Source organism: Ochotona curzoniae, unplaced genomic scaffold (assembly GCF_017591425.1).
Source record: "Ochotona curzoniae isolate NIBS_2020 unplaced genomic scaffold, NIBS_Ocur_1.0 contig_883, whole genome shotgun sequence".
In the NCBI taxonomy this organism is placed as follows: Eukaryota; Metazoa; Chordata; class Mammalia; order Lagomorpha; family Ochotonidae; genus Ochotona; species Ochotona curzoniae.
The window spans coordinates 51739090-51758056 of NW_024466599.1; the positions used below are offsets into that span (position 1 = coordinate 51739090).

At 43.7% G+C, this 18967-nt stretch overlaps 1 protein-coding gene across 1 annotated transcript in view; it reads left to right on the forward strand.

Annotated features, from left to right (window-relative positions):
• The window catches only part of MERTK (MER proto-oncogene, tyrosine kinase), a 95457-nt gene that overhangs the window by 58321 nt on the left and 18169 nt on the right, over positions 1–18967 (forward strand). The window contains exons 8-13 of the mRNA XM_040993528.1: positions 1039–1190; positions 8091–8244; positions 10927–11080; positions 13730–13815; positions 14627–14722; positions 16053–16133. Of these exons, the coding sequence (XP_040849462.1) occupies positions 1039–1190; positions 8091–8244; positions 10927–11080; positions 13730–13815; positions 14627–14722; positions 16053–16133 (723 nt within the window). The remainder of the gene's footprint in view (positions 1–1038; positions 1191–8090; positions 8245–10926; positions 11081–13729; positions 13816–14626; positions 14723–16052; positions 16134–18967) is intronic.

Below are 18967 nucleotides of genomic sequence, written 5' to 3' on the forward strand. Positions count from 1 at the left end.
GCTGTGGGCATCCCGAGCACTGACTCACCTGCTGAGCCCAATGCCTGCCTGTCATTCCCTAAGCAGCATAGTGTGACAACAATTTACGTAAGATTGGTATCATATTTGGTTCTAACAGTAATCCAGTCATGTAAGGAAAGTGGAAGGATATGCATAGCTTATATGCAAATATGTTTTTTGTGAGGAATTTGAGCATCCATAGCTTTTGGTATTATGAGTGGTCCTGGAACCAGTTCCTCTGAATACCAAGAAAGGCAACTCTATGTATATTTTAAAAAGGTGTATTTATTTATTTGAAGGATGAAGTGACAAAGAGATAAGGAGAGGCATAGAGAGAGGAAAATCTGCCTCTGGTTCATTCCTTTGACACCTAGGGCTAACCCAGGCCCAGTCCAGGCCCAGGCTAGAAATCCAGGCTCTCCCATGTAGGCAGCAGGAACACAGGGTCTTGAGCCAACATTTGCTGCCTCTCAGGCCCATCAACAGGAAACTGGGTTAGAAACAGAATAGCCAGGACTCGAACCTGTGCTCAGATATGGGTGCTGCAGTTCACTGTGCCACTGCTCCCACCCTATATGTCTTAAGTTGCTGTGTGCAGTCACACAGTCACCTGCCTCCGGGCTGTACACTGGCAGCTTCACTCTGAGCTTGGCGGTGTCCCCTGCCTTGGCGCCCATCAAAGGCCACAGAGCCGCCAGCCCCGCAGACCCTGCCTGGGGATCCTCTTTGACAACCCCGTTTCTGCTGTGTTTGGAACTTTATGGGCTCCCCCTCCCTGCCTTCCTCCTCTTTACATTTAACTTTATTCCACCTCCAAAATGATCCCTGAGACTTTGGTAGCGTAAAAAGCCTTGCTTGCTGACACTTGTGATAGTTCAATGGCTCTTATTTAATTGATGCGAGGATGAAAATCTGCTGTCTGTCTTGGTCTCACCAGAGTGCCTTTCGTGGGACCAAGCGCATGGCAGAAACTGAGAAGAGAATGAGGCCATGCATGGGCTTTGTGTTCCTCACCCTTCTCTTCCTCTTCCGCTGTAGCTCCATCGGTGTCACCGTCAAATATCACTGTGGTTCTCAATGAGTCTAGTAACAACGTGGACGTCAGCTGGATGCAGCCTCCAGTCAAGCGGCAGGATGGAGAGCTGGTGGGCTACCGGATCTCCCACACGTGGCAGGGCGTGGGGCCTTCTGTAAGTCAAATGCCTGGGAGTATGCTGAATTATCTCCTTTGTACTTGCTGACTTAATTGTTTTAGATGCTTTCATTTTGTCATGAAAAGATGCAGTATGACTGAGTCCAGCAAGACCACGCTGTGCCACATAGACACTGTAGTATAAGTCAGAGGTGACTGGGTAGTGACACAATTTTTTCTAATATTTACTTATTTATTTCAAGCAAATAATATTACAGAGAGAGTGCACCACCTTCTGATTTACTCACCAAATGACCACAACAGCCAGGGTTGGGTCAGACCAAAGTTAGGAGCCTGAAACTCCATCTGGGTCTCCCGTGTTGGTGGAAGGAGCCAAAATACTTGGAACAATACCAGCTGCTTTCCCATATGCATTGGCAGGGAGCTGGTTGGAAGTGGAATAGCTTACATTCAAACATGAGCTACTGCTTAGGTGAACCTGGCATCATAGGCTGTGACCTAATTCAATAAACCCTAACATCAGCCCCAAATTACACAATTTTTTAAAATAAATCTTTTTTTAAGATTTATTTTTATTGGAAAGTCAGAAATACAAAGAGGAGGAGAGACAGAGAAGATCTTCCATCTGTTGATTCACTCACCAAGTGACCACAATAGCCGAAGCTGAGCTGATCTGAAGCCAGGAGCCTGAAGCCTCTTCCGGGTTTCCCACGCAGGTGCAGGGTCCCAAAGCTTTGGGCCATCCTCAACTGCTTTCCCGGGCCACAAACAGGGAGCTGGATAGGAAGCGGGGCTGCCCGGATTAGAAGCAGCTCCCATATGGGATCTCGGTGTGCTAGGCTACCACACTGGGCCCCAAATCACACAATTCTAAGGAGTGTCTTGGGATTCCGCCTGCTTACTCATCCACTTATTGATTTATTGGTTTAGAAAATGTGTCCAGAACTCATCATCTGTTTTCACCTGACTCTCACCTTCAGAGAGCCTGGGCTCTTACAGGACAGTGTGGTGACTCAGATAACCATAGCCTGAGGTCAGGGCATTCCAGCAAGTCATACCTTTTTGGAAATCTCAGGTGATGATGCTCTTCTGAGACTGGGATCCTGGAGGAAGACACGGGGTAAGCAAACTCCACAGGAGAGCAGCAAACAGGCAGCCCCTTATTCTCCAAAAGGGCTATTGGGATTTATTCTTGGTCTTTTCTTGCCTCGGTTTACCTGTCAGAAAGTGGGCTATTGGGAGCAGGAACTGGTGGAAGCAGAGGTAAAAGAGGAGGGCTTACCAGTCCATGATGTTCTGTATCAGTGAGTGCTAATGGTGTTACCTATACAGCAATTACCCTGTTTGGCAGTCACTCTTGCACCATCGTGGGGCACAGCAGCCATCAAAATGTGACACCAGAACCCACATCAAACCAATGACTCAATTCCCAGCTGCTCTACTTCCCATCCTGCTCCCTGCTAATGTTCTTGGGAAAACACTGGAGGATGGCCACTGCATATCCACTTGAGAGATCAGGATGGAGTTCGTTCCAAGCATCAGCCTGACCCAAGCCTGACCATCATAGCCATTTGGGGAGTGAACCAACAGGTAGAAGATCTCTTTCTCTCTGGCTCTCTCTCTCTCTGTCACTCTGCCATTGAAGTAAGTGAAATAAATCTTTAAAAAAAGATCACAGCTAAGAGACAGTGTCTCCTTTCTCAGTCTTTTATCCCAAGGCATTCCCTGCAAGGAAGCAGCTTCTGGAATCACTGTGTTTCTCTATCGGCTGAGCAGAACAAATCAATGAATACTCAGTGTAGATCCATGAAGTTCCAATAATCATGTCAGATCAGTAGAAATTTTCTCTTTCAGGTTGACAAAACACGGTTACTGCCAGCAGATATCGGAAGAGTCTGAAAACAAGCTGCTTTGCTTAAGGGCTGCCAGTCACTGTCAAATTTCTGCTTGTGATGTGGATGAAGCTGTTCTTGTGAGGAGCTGCTCTCATGAGCTGAGGCCAGCCAGAGGCAGCAGCAATGACAACTGTATGAATGACCACGGCTGGAACGCCCCTTACACTCCATGCTCTGAGCCCTTTGTTGTGCTGTGCGTTGGCACTGCTCTGTGGTGCCAGCAGGCCCCTGTGTGGCAAGGACAGTACTGCCACAGTGAGGGCTGTGACCTTTCCAGTGCCCATCCTCCTTGGGGATGCCAGATCATCCCAGGGAGAAGGTCATTTGCATTGTACTGTGGCTGCGTTTGGTGTAGCATGATGGTCTTGTGACAACAAAAGACTTGGTGGAGCGCGTTATTTTGAGTAACGTTTTCTGGTGCAACTAAGCTTCACTGGAGACAAACAGCACAGAAGAAAGGCCAGCCCAGGGCTCAAAGAGAAGGTGCCTGGAGCCCATGGCCAAGGTGAAGGTTGAGATAATGTTAGCATCCATCAGTCCGATTTCCTGAACCCCTTTCAGCTCTAAGGGCAAGACCTAGACATGGCTTCATTGCTTAAAAATTGTCCTTTCATTTCCATTTTTAAACAACTGTTGCTAAAGCAACTTCTTCCTTCTGCAGTGCAGGGAAAATCGGTATTTTTGAAATTTCTCAAAAATGACTGTAATAAGTGTGGGTGTGCACTTTCTGGACTTTCATGGAAATGGTCTGCGGGGGCATGACTGCAGTCACACTGAAGACAGGCTGTACCTTTGTTATCCTACTCCTGGATAATGACATTCACACTAAGCCATCTGATCATGCCTGGATAGCTCAGTAAAAATATCTATTATTTTAGGTCCCATTTCTCTTGTTTTATCTTTATTTCTTATTTCCATTTACTTGAAATAGAGGTAGAGACAGAGACAAGAGAAAGAGATCTTCCATCCGCTGGTCCACTCCTCAACTTCCTGCGGCAGCTGTGGTTGAGCCAGGAACTTAATCCATGTTTTCTGCATGAGTGGCAGGGGCCTAAGTGCTTGAGCTGTCACCTGTAGGCTCCAAGGACAGGTTAACAAGAACGTGGCTCAGAAATAGAGTAGCTGATTCTTAACACAGTGTCTCTCATTCATGCATGGTCCACTGGGACCCCTAGGCAGGAAGAAATAAGAAAAGGACGTGTTCTGAAAAGTAAGATGAGAGCGTCTTGCAGTGGTGCTTGTGATTTTTTTTTTTTAATTTATTGTACTTGTTTGAAAGGCAGAATGACACACAGAGGGAGAAGCAAAGAGAAACCTTCCATTCATTAATACTCTACCCCCAAATGACCTCAATAATAGGCTGGACTAGGCAAAAACCAGGAACCAGCAGCTCCATCCAGGTTTCCCACATGGGTTGCAGGGGCCCAAGCATTTGGGCCATCTTCCATTGCTTTTCCAGGTGCAGTAACATGGAGCTGTGTAAGTAGGACAGCAAGGGTTGGAATGTGCATTCGAGTATGGGATGCACATATCACAGGTGACAGCTTAACAGGAACCTCTGTCTTCTCACTAGCTGTGTTATGGGGCAGAAGTGTTCACCTGGCAGTTGTTTTCTCACCCAATGTTAGTGCTCTTTGAGACTTACAAATAATCTTCAATTTGGCTGTAAGTTGGAGGGTTGCTAATCTTTACAGAGTCACTGGGGAGGTTATAGTATGGATAGCTATAAACAAATATCACAACATTTCCCCAGTCTAACCCCATTGCCACACAACCAAGAAAAAAGAAAACAGCTTTCCAAAAATATGCTACTATTTTCTTAACGTAAAGTCCATTATATTTTGTTCTCTGTGTAAAACAAAGCCACAGTCTAAAGCCATGTTATAAATCTGATTTCATGACCTGGTATGTTCTTAAGTTGTTGAGTTCTTAAGAATATGGACCTTGTGTTGGTGAAAAATACAGACTCCCAAAATGAGAAATAAACAGCCCATAGCGCACACCATCTGACTGTGCTATGCAGGGGAAATGACCCCACCTGTATGCGTTGCATTGGCCACACCAGAGAGCAAATGCATGAGTACCTTCCACACGCATCCTAGTTTAAATGGGTCTTTCTGACAGTTTTCAAATCAGAATGATGTATTTGAGAATATAACTTTGAACACACTGTATAAATTTGGCATCAAGAAGGTCTGGACAAATTCACCCATTTTTAAACTGTATTACCATTTAAGGATATTCTTAGAGGAAATTGTTAAACCTCCATTCAAATGTATCTCATGGATCTTTCTAATGACATTAGGAATTATATAAAACATGTTTTATAATTTCACTCTTAAAGCCAGATCATCCTTGACATGTTTTTACAATGTGTCACCAAGAAGTATAGGCCAACCTATTCAAGACGCAGAATGGTGACAACTTTGACCATGGCCATCGCTGAACAGGGATAGTGTTTGACCTGAGCCAGGCACTGGCCCATGTGCCTCTTACAGAGCAAACTCCCCACATTTGTGAGGTCACATAAGGACTGAGAGTTGGAAATAAAAAGGAATTTCTCTGGGTTTTCATGGCCCTTAGCCAGTAGATATTATAAGCTGCTTTGATATTTATTTCTGAAGGAATTATTTTGTTTTTATTAGGATTCCTGTTTGTCCAGACATTTGTTTTTGCCCCAGTTATGCCTTTTCCCCCTTGTTTGGTGGCAGTTTGGGGTCCAAGGTCCAATGTGAGCCTTGAAGTGTGTGCTCTGAGAAGCTCTCAGGGGTGGAATAGAAAGCAGACACGTGCTTCAGGCCTTCTCGGCTACAGGCCTGAGTCACTGCAGAACCCTGCGACCCAAGCTGTTTGCATCACGTGCTTCTGCTACCTGATGATGTTCCTCTAGCGACTAACTTGGAATCAGAATTGGGCTCAACACAAATAAGATGCTCCATTTCCAAAGAGATACTGTCAACACGCTCAAAATTGCTGGTTATTGTTTACTTAATAACAACAATGTATAGCAAATTTCATAGATTCAGGATCAAGGGATGGGTAGAAGCCCATTGTTTGATAAGGTCTTATTTTTCCTGTTTAACTCCTTGTCTGGGAGCATTTGGGGATCCTGATGGCCACTGCCATTAGATTGAGAAAGAATCGCTGGGTGTGGTCAACCCAAGTTCCCCCTGGTCAGAAGTGATGGGACTGCCTTCTGCTTAAGGGCTGTGCTGGTTCCCGTTGACACCAGGGCCTCCCTCTGCTTGTTTGTTGTTGTATGACTATTACAAAATACTGGAGACTTAAAATCTATTAAGAAAAGAAGCTTATGTGGATCACAGTTCTGTAGACTCAGGAGCATGTGCAGGTGTCCTGCTGCATCACAGCAGAGAGCATCATGACAGGAGCACATGTGAGAAGAAAGTATGTGGCAAGACAGGAAGCAGGGGCCAGCACCGTGGTGTAACTGGATAAGCTGCCACTTGAGCATCCCATATTGAAGCACCTTTTCACTGACTACTCCACTTCTGAACCAGCATCCTGCTAATGCACATGGGAAAGCAGCAGATGAAGACTTAAGTACTTGGGCCCCTGAAACTCGTGTGGGAGACACAGATGGTGTTCCTGGCTCCTGGCTTTATCCTGACTTTACCTGAGGTTGTTGTGGCTATTTGAGAAGCAGACCAGTAAATAGAAAGTGGATCCCTTAGTGTGTATGTTACTTGATCTTTCTTTTTTTTTTTTTTTTAAAGATTTATTTTTATTATTTTTTCATTGGAAAGGCGGATATACAGAGAGAGGAGAGACAGAGAGGTAGATCTTCCGTCCGATGGTTCACTCCCCAAGTGAGCGCAACGGGCCGATACTATGCCGATCCGAAGCCAGGAGCCTCTTCCGGGTCTCGCCAGGAGCCTCTTCCGGGTCTCCCACGCGGGTGCAGGGTCCCAAAGCTTTGGGCCGTCCTCGACTGCTTTCCCAGGCCACAGGCAGGGAGCTGGAAGGGAAGCGGGGCTGCCGGGATTAGAACCGGCGCCCATATGGGATCCCGGGCGTGCAAGGCGAGGACCTTTAACCACTTGCGCCACCGTGCCGGGCCCGACTTGATCTTTCAAATACATCAATAAAGGATTCACAAGGCCAGGTTTACTTTCTTTATAATAACCCATTTTCTTGGGAGCCAGCCAGAGTACCATGGGAAGGGCATGAATTCCTTCCAAGGATGGGATCATCTCCCAGCACCGCCCCACTGAGGGCCACCCTTCTCATTCATGACCCTCTGAGGGGACATGCCAAAAGCATGTTCAAACCCCAACAGCAGGGAACACTGTGACTTTGCTACCGTGTCTGTGCCTCACGTGATCTGCTAGTTCTCTGTTCTGAAGTCAGATTTCCAAAATTCACAACTCCTACAATATCCACTTGAGAAGCCAGCTGCAAACCCGATGCCATCATGGTTATGGAGGTTTGGAAACAAATGAGAAAAATTTTGTTTATTTTCCCCCAAACATTGTAAGGGCTCATTTTTTTTTTATGGCAATGATTTTAAAATAGCATCAGTAAAAGCAAAACCAAAATTTTGAAAGCTAGGCAAGTAATACATTTCTCATATTGAGAAAAATAATAATAAAAATCAGTGCCCTCCTTGCAGATTTTTAAATTCTGTAATTCTTACCATTTCAAAGAAGATGAACCTGCTTGTGCCTAGGCCAAGGGCAGCTGGAAAGCAGGCAATGTCAAGGGCTAGTGTGACTCTGGGTCTTTGACTTCAGGGGTTTCTGAGGATGGAGCACTTGAGGTGTTGGGGTTGCTCTTGCCATCTCTGTAGGTACACCTGGAATATGCTCCTGATCTTCCAGAAGCTTTTGGGTGGTCACTCTGAGGAGTGTACCTTCATGGCCCTGGTTTCCCAGGATTTTCAGCCCATCCTGCCTATTCTTTGGTTCTGTTGACTGTGATCTGAATGGAGAAGTTGTGCCACGGAAACAGGCACTGTCTCCCAGAAGGAACTATAGACTGGGTTCAACATCTTATTCATTTCCCATTTTCATCTGTGTTTCCAGAAAGAACTCTTAGAAGAAGTTGACCGGAACAACAGCCGGGCCCAGATTTCTGTCCTCCTGCACAATGCCACATGCACAGTGAGAATTGCAACCATCACCAAAGGAGGAGTTGGACCCTTCAGTGACCCGGTGAAAATATTTATCCCTGCACATGGTGAGAGCTAGACCCTTACCAGCCAATAGAATGTGGCAAAACAGTCAGTGCCCATGTCACCCTGAAGTAGCCTGTTGAAGAAACAACTGATAAAAAAAAAAGAAAGAAAGAAAAAGAAGAATAGGAAGGAATTTTTACCACAATGAAATTGTTGATAACAGGTTCACTGAACTCCTGACATGCATGGGTTTTCCCACCACCTCTCCTACTGTTGGTAGTAACTAGGAAGTCTAGTCCTTTTATAACACCAAGATTGACTTCACTGACTTTAATTTAAATAGTATGGATGGAGAGACAATGTGGCCAATTCTTAGCTCTCTGTAATCAGCACTGTTTGCTTATTTGCTTGTGTTTGCTTTCGCTGCGTTGTTGGCCACGGTTTTATCCATTCATGCCATGGGGAATGTGCTTTGCGATTTGGCCCACACAGAATGCGAAGGATTTGTTACACAAGCTGTGTCAACCATTTGGGGCTGACTGAGCTAAATGCCCAGTCATGTGTGCTGGTTTTTATGTGTTGCTGGAATGCTCCTTGGCACAGTGCCTCAGTGGTGCCCCAAATATCCCAAAAGCTGTGCTTGCTTCCATTGACCCATGCAGCTACCTTTATTCTAACTCTGATGTGCCCAAGGTTGCCTGTTGTTAATCTGCAATCATAAAATTCACACACAGGCACCTGGATCAGTGTGGCTTTTGCATTTAGAAAGTCCTTGCCAAACATGGCCTTGGGACTCAATGGGAAATAAGAGTTGTGAGGATTGAGCTCCTAGCTTTTCTGTTGCTGGCATCCCTCAAACATATTGTCTCTTTGGGTGCTAAATGTAAGCCATTTAATGTTCCTACAGCCCATAGACTCAGTATTTGGGAATATTAATAACTAATGATGAGGACATAAGGTGTATCTACCTGGCAGAAATTCAAAGACAGAGGCTGGCATTTACCATAGCAGTTAAACCACCCTTAGAATTCATGCATCCCATGTCAGAGTGCCTATGCTGGAGTCTTAGCTCCGTTCCCAATTCTGGCTTCCAGTTTATATTCACCTGGTGAGGTAGCAGGTCAAGGCTCCCCTCTGGCTGCCTACTTGCAACACCCCAGATTAAGTTCCTGGCTGCCAGCTTCTGTCTTGACCAGCCCTGGCTGTTGCAGTATAGGGAGCAAAGCGGTGAAAGGGAGATCTGTCTCTATACCTTTTTCCAACAGTTAAAAACAATATATAATTGATATCTGATTTTTTAAAAATACTTATTTATTTTTATTGCAAAGTCAGATATATAGAGAGGAGGAGAGACAAAGAGGAAGATCTTCATCCGATGGTTCACTCCCCAAGTGACCACACAACTGGTGCTGTGCCAATCCAAAGCCAGGAGCCAGGAGCTTCTTCCCGGTATCCCACACAAGTGCAGGATCCCAAGGCTTTGGGCTGTCCCCAACTGCTTTCCCAGGCCACAAGCAGGAAGCTGGATGAGAAGCAAGGTTGCCGGGATTAGAATCGGTGCCCATATGGGATCCCGGCGTGTTCAAGGCAAGGACTTTAGCCACTAGGCCACCACACTGGGTCTGAGATCTGATTCTAAGGGCTCAAAAAAATCAGAGTTTAAGAATACAAAGCTAAAGATTATCAAAATAAAATAGTAATTTAAAAAGACTACAAAGCTTTTATCTTCATACATAGCAAGCTCTCTAAAATTGCAAAAGCTTTGTCATACAGAGGGTATCTGTTAGCACTGTTAATGCCAGTACACCTACAGTGTGGCTCAAATGTCCATTACCATCACCTACTAATCAATCGCATAAAACGCAAATTTGACTGCTGCTTCTTCTGCCCATGAATCACCATATAAACAACACGTGTGCATCATGATCATGGCCAATGACATTGCTTCTTTCAAGATCTGCCCGTGACCCGCACTGTGCTTCTGTCATTTTAGTTTGGACACACCCAGCAGAGGCATGTGGCAGTGTTGCTTCTTTGTCCCCCAGTGACATATGACATTTTATAAAACATGAATAATTCAAAGAGAGAACTGGTGAACAAAAATGAGAGTAAAGAAACAGAGAGTGAAGACATTGGAAATAAAATCTGAATGGAATGGAAGTGGATTGTGGAAGGTTGATCCTGCTGCCCTTTGGGAGCTGCATGTGCACTACTAAGAGATTTTGTAAGGGTGAATTTATTAACATAATCTAAGGGATTGTGACAAGCAGGGTGAAAATGTAACAGAGAAAGTGATACCAGAACGAAGCTTCATATTACAGGAATTCTCAGAAATACTGAAAGCACTAAGATAAAATGTTGGAAGTTCATCCAGACTTATAAGGGAGTATGAAGACACACAAAGTAGCTTCTCTATGATAAAACTAGAAAAATGTAAACACTGTATACACAAAATACTGTTGTGTATTTTTATGTTAAAAAATAATATTTCATCTTTAATACTCCTAATACTTTTGAACTACATATTACTTTGTCTATTTTATTCATTTTCAAGTATACATGTAAGTGCCTGAAAGACTTTCCCATTGATTGAGTTTTCATTGCTATTGCTTTCTAATTGACAGCTGGAAAGCTGCATTTATGGAGAACAACAGAAAGTGCCGTTATAAGTACACATTGCAGAATGATTTAATGCAGTGAGTTCTCATTGACTTGGTGTTTTGAGTCTATCGGTATCTTACCAGGTGGGTTTGACTACTCCCCCTCGTCCACCCCAGCGCCTGGCAACACAGAGCCCGTGCTCATCGTCCTCGGCTGCTTTTGTGGCTTTGTCTTCATTGGACTGGTTTTCTACATCTCCCTCGCCATCAGAAAAAGAATCCAGGAAACCAAGTTTGGGTGAGTTTCTCAGCTATTAAAGCATGTTTCCCAGTGGTTCTGGTAAGATGGTCATGCCATGTGATGTTGCCTTCCCTAGGGCTCTGATCCCCATTCTGTGCTCTGATGGGTGCCCTGCCATATGCATGCCCTTGATCTGGGCAACTGTCTGATCCAGGCAGCCAGTAGCCAGAGCCCACACTGGAAAGAGCTCTTTTCCAGAAAAGTGTGTCTGTAGGTGTTCAGCGCTCCATCCCGATAACTTCTATAAGAAGTCATAATAATAATCTCATTTATGTTTAATGTACAGATGGATAAGAACATGAGCAACCTGGGCTAGGTTCACTGTGAATAACTGTGTTTTCTCTTTTTGATGCATTTTGCACATTTTCTCTTACATTCAGTTATTTTTCCAGTAGAGGGAAAACACCTTTTAACATTCAAGCTAGAAAAAAATTCCTTTTGCTATTTTCTGTACATCTTTGTAAATTACAAAGATGAGAAGCTTTGTCGGAGCAAGCTATGTGTCAGTGTTCTTGCTGGAGCTCAACTTTCTACTAGAGAGGTGTGAAACACAAAATGCAGTTTATTCATCACAGATCAGGAAAAAGTACTTTGTCAGACTTTAACCTTTGATGATCTTGGCAGTTTGGGGGGAGTATTGATCAAGGGTCAGGAGTTTTATAGGATACCTGCTAGAATTGTCCTGATGACTAGCTCAGGATTACCTTGAGGTTATGGGTTATTGCTCATTTTCAGATGAAAATGCTTTTATTTTCTATTTATAAAAGTAATGTTTTATGGTTTTTAAAAATGAGATTATACAGTAAAACATCAAGCCCATCTGTGCTCCTGTACGCGAGGCCCATCGATAGCCCCAGGAGTCCTGAGTGGTGTTAGTTGCTGTTTCAGTCGGCCTGTTTGCAAATGTTCTGCTCTGCATGCAGATCATGTTATTGCCCAAGCGCTGTTACCCATTTCAAAATAGTCTGAATCCCAAAGATAAAATGAGGTTAAGCTTACAATTCAGACTCACTACCTCATAATACTTTCCCACTGATTAATGTAAGATTAGTTTTTTTTTTTTTTAATTTAGATGATGCTTACACAATTGATTAGGGTGGGAAGAATCAAGGGTCAGGGGAAAGTGGGTATGATCATCGTTTCCAAGTTATCCATTTCTTTTTCCTGTATCTGAAGGAGGGAGGGACCAGGGGAGAAGCCACACCCAGCCTCTCAGCTGCCCCAGCATCCAGGGATAGGGAATGGGCACCAGATACTGACCAGGGTCCTGATACGCATGCTCTGAGGATTCTGCCCAGGAGGTGTTGATGGTTTTGAAATGTTGTCAAAGACAAAGGGCACTTTCAATGTGCATTGGCTGACGTCGTCCTCCTTAGTCTCCATTTGCCCAGATATTTGCTGTCCTATTTGGACTGGGGTAGTTGCCCAATCTGTTCTGTTCTCCTTCCTCTGCTATGGTAACAGATGTCCTCTGAAGGCCTCAAATGGGCTGTCACGTCCTCTATGTGAATAAATGGACTTTTAGAATAGACTTTATTCTTTAGACTTTTTGAATCATTTAAGTTTATACTATGTTCCATACCTGGTTTCTGCTGTTATTAACAGCTTACATTAGCGCAGTGCAGTCATTTATGATTAAGGATGTTGATGGACTGTTGCTAACTGAAGTCTATGTTCTATTCAGATTCCTTTTGTTTTTACCTAATGTCCCTGTTCAGTTGGGCTCCCACCCAGAATCTCACATGACATTAGCTCATGATATCTCCCTAAACTTCCGGTTGTGGGAGCATCTTCTGTCTGATGGACATGACAGTTTTGGGGTGTGCCAGTCAAGAGTTCCGGAAAGAAGGACTTGTGCCTTCAGGCTACTCACGGGCAAGCTCTGACAGAGGGGCACCCTACGCAGCACCTGAGCCTTGACCGGCACCTTGCTGATGCTGACTCTGCTATCTGCTGCTCTTCTCTCCCATTGAGTTATTTTGTCTCCATTTCCATGCTTCCCTTTACAAGCAAATCGTTGTGCACAGCCCGCATTTCACAAGACAAGGACACAGCTGCCCCACCCATAAGGACCGCATGTCTACATTAAATAGCTGAAAGTCTTCTGTACAGGAGACCTTTTGCTGTTTATTCATTTCTTCACACTCCTGAGTACTCATCTTACGCTTACGGTCCAGGGCTACTTTTCAGTTGTTGTTGTTGTTCAGAATGTGATAGCTTTGGCTGTGGGGAGCTTATCACACATAGTTTCTAGTCATAGTGGAACCTAGTTAGAATTGTTTGGCATTGCCAGGTATACCTAAGATAAGCCTGAGGAGAATAACACATATTTCCCCTAGTGGGAAACATTTTCATTGTGGATGAACTGTTTTGAAAGGTGATGGCTTCAGAGCTGACCATTGTGGCCATTTGGGGAGCGAATCAGCAGATGGAAGGTGTACTCTCTCTCTCATTCTCTCTCTCTCTCTCTCTCTCTCTTCTCCCTCTTTGTTTCTGTCACTATTCTTTCCAAATAAGTAAATCCTTAAAATAAATTGAAGTAGTGGATGGTGATGACGTTACGGAGTTGTAGCATCCTGGTCAAACCAACAGCTGCCTTCATAGCCCTACTGTTACAGTGAGACACCTGTGTTTTTATTCATCCAGGAATGCGTTCACCGAGGAAGATTCTGAGTTAGTTGTCAATTACATAGCAAAGAAGTCTTTCTGTCGGCGAGCCATCGAATTGACCTGTGAGTTGGCTTTTGTTTCCCCTTTTGGCAAATACTAATGCAGTTGAGATAAAAGAAAGGAAAAAAAAATCAACAGACAGATTTCTAATAAATGCCACAGTTTTCATAGAATGTAGGTTTTCAATATACCAACTGTCTTCAGAAACCAGTGAGGTGACAGTTGGGCACTGCCATCAAATTGCTGCGGGCTAGATCTGGAACTAAGTGACAAGCATAAGGCCTCATCTCACCAGGAGATAAATGCAGGAGAAGGAGGAACTTGTGGGTGGTAGGAATTGGGGTAGAAGTCAGGGATTTAGGGAAAATGGCAGGGCTGGGGACATAATTGTGTTTTCCTGGCAATCAAGTCAGGGGACAATTTGCCAACGTGGTTTTGTAGTAATTATGGTTGGAGCATTGCTGAATCAAAGTGGGGCCTTCTGGTTTGTCAGGAGTGGTTCCAATCAGATAGCAGTGTTCTTGAATAATTTCTGAAGCAACTTCAGAAGCATGTGCAAATATCAAATTTATGTCTCTGGATGCTTACCAGACAAACAAAAAGTGTGTAAGAATGATGGAATAGAACCTGCTACAAAATAAAACCTTACTTGGGCATGAGAGAATCTTGAAAGTTCATGAAAATTGCATATTATTAGAAAACTGCATGAATTTGAGCTTGGTCTTTTGCACCAAAGTAAACTGAACTTTTGAAATTCTGTTTTCCGTGAACTTTGTCAAAGATATTTATGTTATCTTCTTAGCTTTGTTACCCTGTGTGTTTTTAGAAGTCTTTTATTACATTTTAAAAATGTTTCTATGACTTCTTTTATAGTGAGCAGCTTGGGAGTCAGTGAGGACCTGCAAAATAAACTCGAAGATGTTGTCATTGACCGGAATCTTCTCGTTCTTGGAAAAATTCTAGGTGAAGGTAAACAGTTTAAATTACTTCTTTTTCTAAAAGATTTATTTGTTTTTATTAGAAAGATAGACTTATAGAGGTAAGGAACAGACAGAAAATTCTTTCTGCTCCTTCACTCCCCAAATGGCTGCAACGGCCAGAACTGAGTTGTTCCAAAGCCAGGCGCCAGGAGCCTCTTCCAGGTCTCCCATGTGGGTGCAGGGCTCCAAGGCTTTGAGCCATGTGTGTTAATCAGTGGATTAAGCCGCTGATTGTGACACCAGCATCCCATGCCAGTTAAAATGCTGGCTTCTCCACTTCTGATGGAATGTACCAATGTGCTTGGGAGAGCAAAGGCAAGAATACTTGGGTCCCTGCAACCCATGTGGGAGATCTGAATGCAGTTCTGGCTTCTGGCTTTGGCCTGGCGTAGCCTGGCTGTTGCAGACATTTGGGGAGTGAACCAGCAGATAGAAGATATCTCTTTCTCTCTCTCCATGTGTGTGTGTGTGTGTGTGTGTGTGTGTGTGTGTGTGTATTTGCCTCTGTTTATGTCACTCTGGCTTTCAAATAAATAAAGTTAATCTTTAAAATGTATGATAATAAAGTTGAGAGAAAAGTTTAAGATGTGGATTAATTAAGCATACGTTTTTTGTGACTTTTGAGTATGATACCAATTATTGGTATGATCAATAGTCATTTTGGGGAAGGAAAAAAGAGAATGTGGAAACAATCGTCTTACTCACTTTCCTCTAGCCCTTTACCCTTTGCACCCTAATTAACTATGTAAAGACCATCAAAATAAAATGATAGTAATAATAAATAGTAATTTTTGAAACTAGTTGTGGCAGATTGTAAAGGCCTCCATAGCGCTTAGAACACATGTAATCCATGAAAATGATTAATTCCCCTCCTTTATTGGAAGGCTTTCAATTCGTGGGTGAGTTTGCTATGGATTTTAAATATAGGCCTCAAGACTTTAAGTTTATTATGTTCTTGAGACCTTCCTAAGTAGCTAAATAGAAAGAAAGATGAACATGCCTATTTGATTTGTTAGCTTGTTCTTAGGGTATGTGATAATTTTCCATATTATTTTCCACATTCTCTTGGGCATGTCTTGGGTCAGTTACAATGCTGAAGTAAATGATGAGCCATGTTGTTCCTGAGACATCCAAGCTCATAACAAGCAGGAGACTAGTACATGACGCATGCCCCTGATTTGTGAGCATGGGCAGCCTGGGCAAGCTCTGCCCGCCTGCCTGTGAGTGGGTCACTCACTGACTACCAGCCCTGGAGCACTTCTATGGTCAGTGGAGAACTGCAAAGCATTCCAGTGTATGCCTATTGTTTTTCTTCCCAGGAGAGTTTGGGTCTGTGATGGAAGGAAACCTTAAACAGCAAGATGGAAGCTCTCAGAAAGTGGCAGTGAAGACCATGAAGTGTGAGTTGTCCATGATGAACTATTTCTCCTGGGGTGGGCATTTCAGTAGTAGGGGCTCCACAAGACCATGATGGTGGTCATAGGTCGTAATCTGAGTCACCACTGGATCAGATGACATGGGTCACCAAGAGAAAGTGAACACAATGAGTTCTTTGTGCATGCATTTGCAGATGGCTTATACACAAGACAAAAGCATTTGTTGCTTAAACTTTCTCTGGCATTCTCTCTATCTGTCTATCATGATCATTATCATCATCTAGCAGAGATAATAAACTCTGAAGCAAGTCATGCATTTCTGAGACCAGGTGGTCTTGTAGAAGCCTCTGATCCTAGATGTTGGGTTGCCTGATCTCTCTATCTTGGTGGGGTCGCTGCCCCGTTTACAAATACCTGACCCTCGGGAAGCTGTGGGCTGCCTGGCAAGGATACTCTTTGATCAAAAGCAGATGAAGAATTGCTGTCACAAGTTAGAACCTCCAAGGGAGCTGGGAAGAGAACCAGAAGCCTAATCAGGAAAGCCCTCTAAGGTGTAAGGCGCAAATCTCTTATCCTACCAAGAGTTTATCACATTAAGAGTCTGAAAGAAAGGGAGGAACAGAGCAGTTTACATTCTGCAAGGTTCACTCTGGCAGTGAGGAGGTGAATGAATTATAGTGTTGACAAACATAGCACTGGATGTCAACCCTCTGGAATCTATCCAGTTATCTACAAAGATAAAGTTGTTGTAGTGACTTGGTGACTTGTCTAGATCAGATAGCTAGAAAGGGAGAAGTTTGTGTTGGATTTTTTGTTGCCCTGAGAGGACCAGGCCTGATGGTAGAATAAGATAGCATTTCTTCCATATCCTACTAGGAGGTGCATTTCTGGGGGCGGGACCACACAAGTGAGTTTGATTTCCCTGATGTCTGCTGGTCATGACCCATCACATGACATCTAGAGAATAAAAATGGCCATGGAACATTTCACCTGCAGACTTCCTCATGATCTGAAGGGATAGAGATTTAAAGAACACTTGAAGCTGTATCCTCCTTGACCCCATGGATATGTTCAATATTTTTTTTTATCAAGTAGTAAAATAAAATGGGTATCTGCCTTAAATACAAATCCACTGCTTGCTAGACCAGTACAAGACCAAAGATTTCATTTGGCTATGATAAGAAGGAACCATAACCACTGAGTCACCCTGGCTGGCGTTGGTGTAGCACTCCCCGCAAGCTGAGGGCGTCACTGTGGGTTCTGCATTTTCATCAGTACAGCAGGAGCAGCACCAGTCCCCAGAAATGAGAAGCCCGGCTAGAGAGCACTCAGCAGAGCTGAGCATGCATCCTGTGGGTCTCAAAATCCTAGGTTTATTTCCATTTGCTTGGGAGTTAGTCCCTGGGGGAAGAGTTTGCAGATGGGCCCCCTCCACCTTCATTTCTGCCAGCCTGATTTGCAGCAAAGGGAAAAGGTGAGGACAAAGTTAGCAGGTATTTTTCCAGAAATTTCTCGAATAAGGAAATTACTATTTGTTAAGCCTGTAGGATGGTGCAGGCACTGTGCCCAGGCTCCCATATGTGATTTCAGCCGTTAGTTATACCCTGATATACAAAACTCTGAGGCACACTTGGCTTTGTGTTTTGTTTTTGATGATGGTCAACTACACATAAAATAAAATTGACCATCTTAGCGGGTGTCAAATGTGCAGGTCAGCAGCATTCAGAACATTCACATTGCACAATCCTGGACACCAGCCACCTCCAGAACACTCAAATCTTGCGAAACCAAAGCCGTCAGCAGTCAGTACAGATGACCCATTCTGCCTCCTCCCAGAGCCTGGACAGCTACTACTGTACTTTCTGTCTCTGAGGTTGACAACCAGACGCAAACATTGTAGGCCAAATCCTGCATTGTGTATCCTTTTATAGCTAACTTAGCACAATGCAGACTTTTAGCTATTTGCTTAAATTGGTTGAATTCCAGGAACCTGGATGTGAACGTGCATTCTAGCCATGAGTGTAGTGAGGCTCAAAGGCTCCCAGGACAGGGCAGCAAGGGGCAGGTGTGGTCTGTCTTTTCTTTCTTCCTTTTCTTTTCTTCTTTTTCTTTTCTTTTCTTTTCTTTCTTTCTTTCTTTCTTCCTTTCTTTCTTTCTTTCTCTCTTTCTTTTAAGAATTATTTATTTTACAGACTTCATTACAAATTTATTTTATTTTACAGACTTTGTCTGTACCAGCAATGTAGGGGTACACCTAAATAAGAGACTGATGGAATTATAATTCCTTATGAAGGATTATACCACTATAGTAAAATGGGGAAAATCTCTTGGGGGTGGGAGTGTGAGGAGAAATCCAAGTCTATATGAAATTGTAACACATAATTCAAAAATTCAAATATATATATATTTGATATAGATATTTGATAAAGATATATATATATTTAAAAAGGATTATTTATTTTTATTGGAAAGGCAGACATACAGAGAGAAGGAGAGACAGAGAGGAAAACTTTCCATGCATTGATTCACTCCCCAAGTGACCGCAACGGCCAGAGCTGACCCGATCCGAAGGCAGGACCCGGGAACTTCTTCTTGGTCTCCCACACAGGTGCAGGGTCCCAAGGCTCTAGCCTGTGCTCGACTGTTTTTCCAGGCCACAAGCAGGGAGCTGAATGGGAAGCAGGGTCTCTGGGATTAGAACTGGCACCCATATGGGATCCCAGTGCATTCAAGGTGAGGACTTTAGTTGCTAGGCCACCATGCCAGGCCCTTCTTTTTTTAAGGCAGAGATCATCGCAACAGATTAGTTAGAAGTGATTTTAATCTTATTTTGTTTTGGATTTTTTTTCCTGTTTACT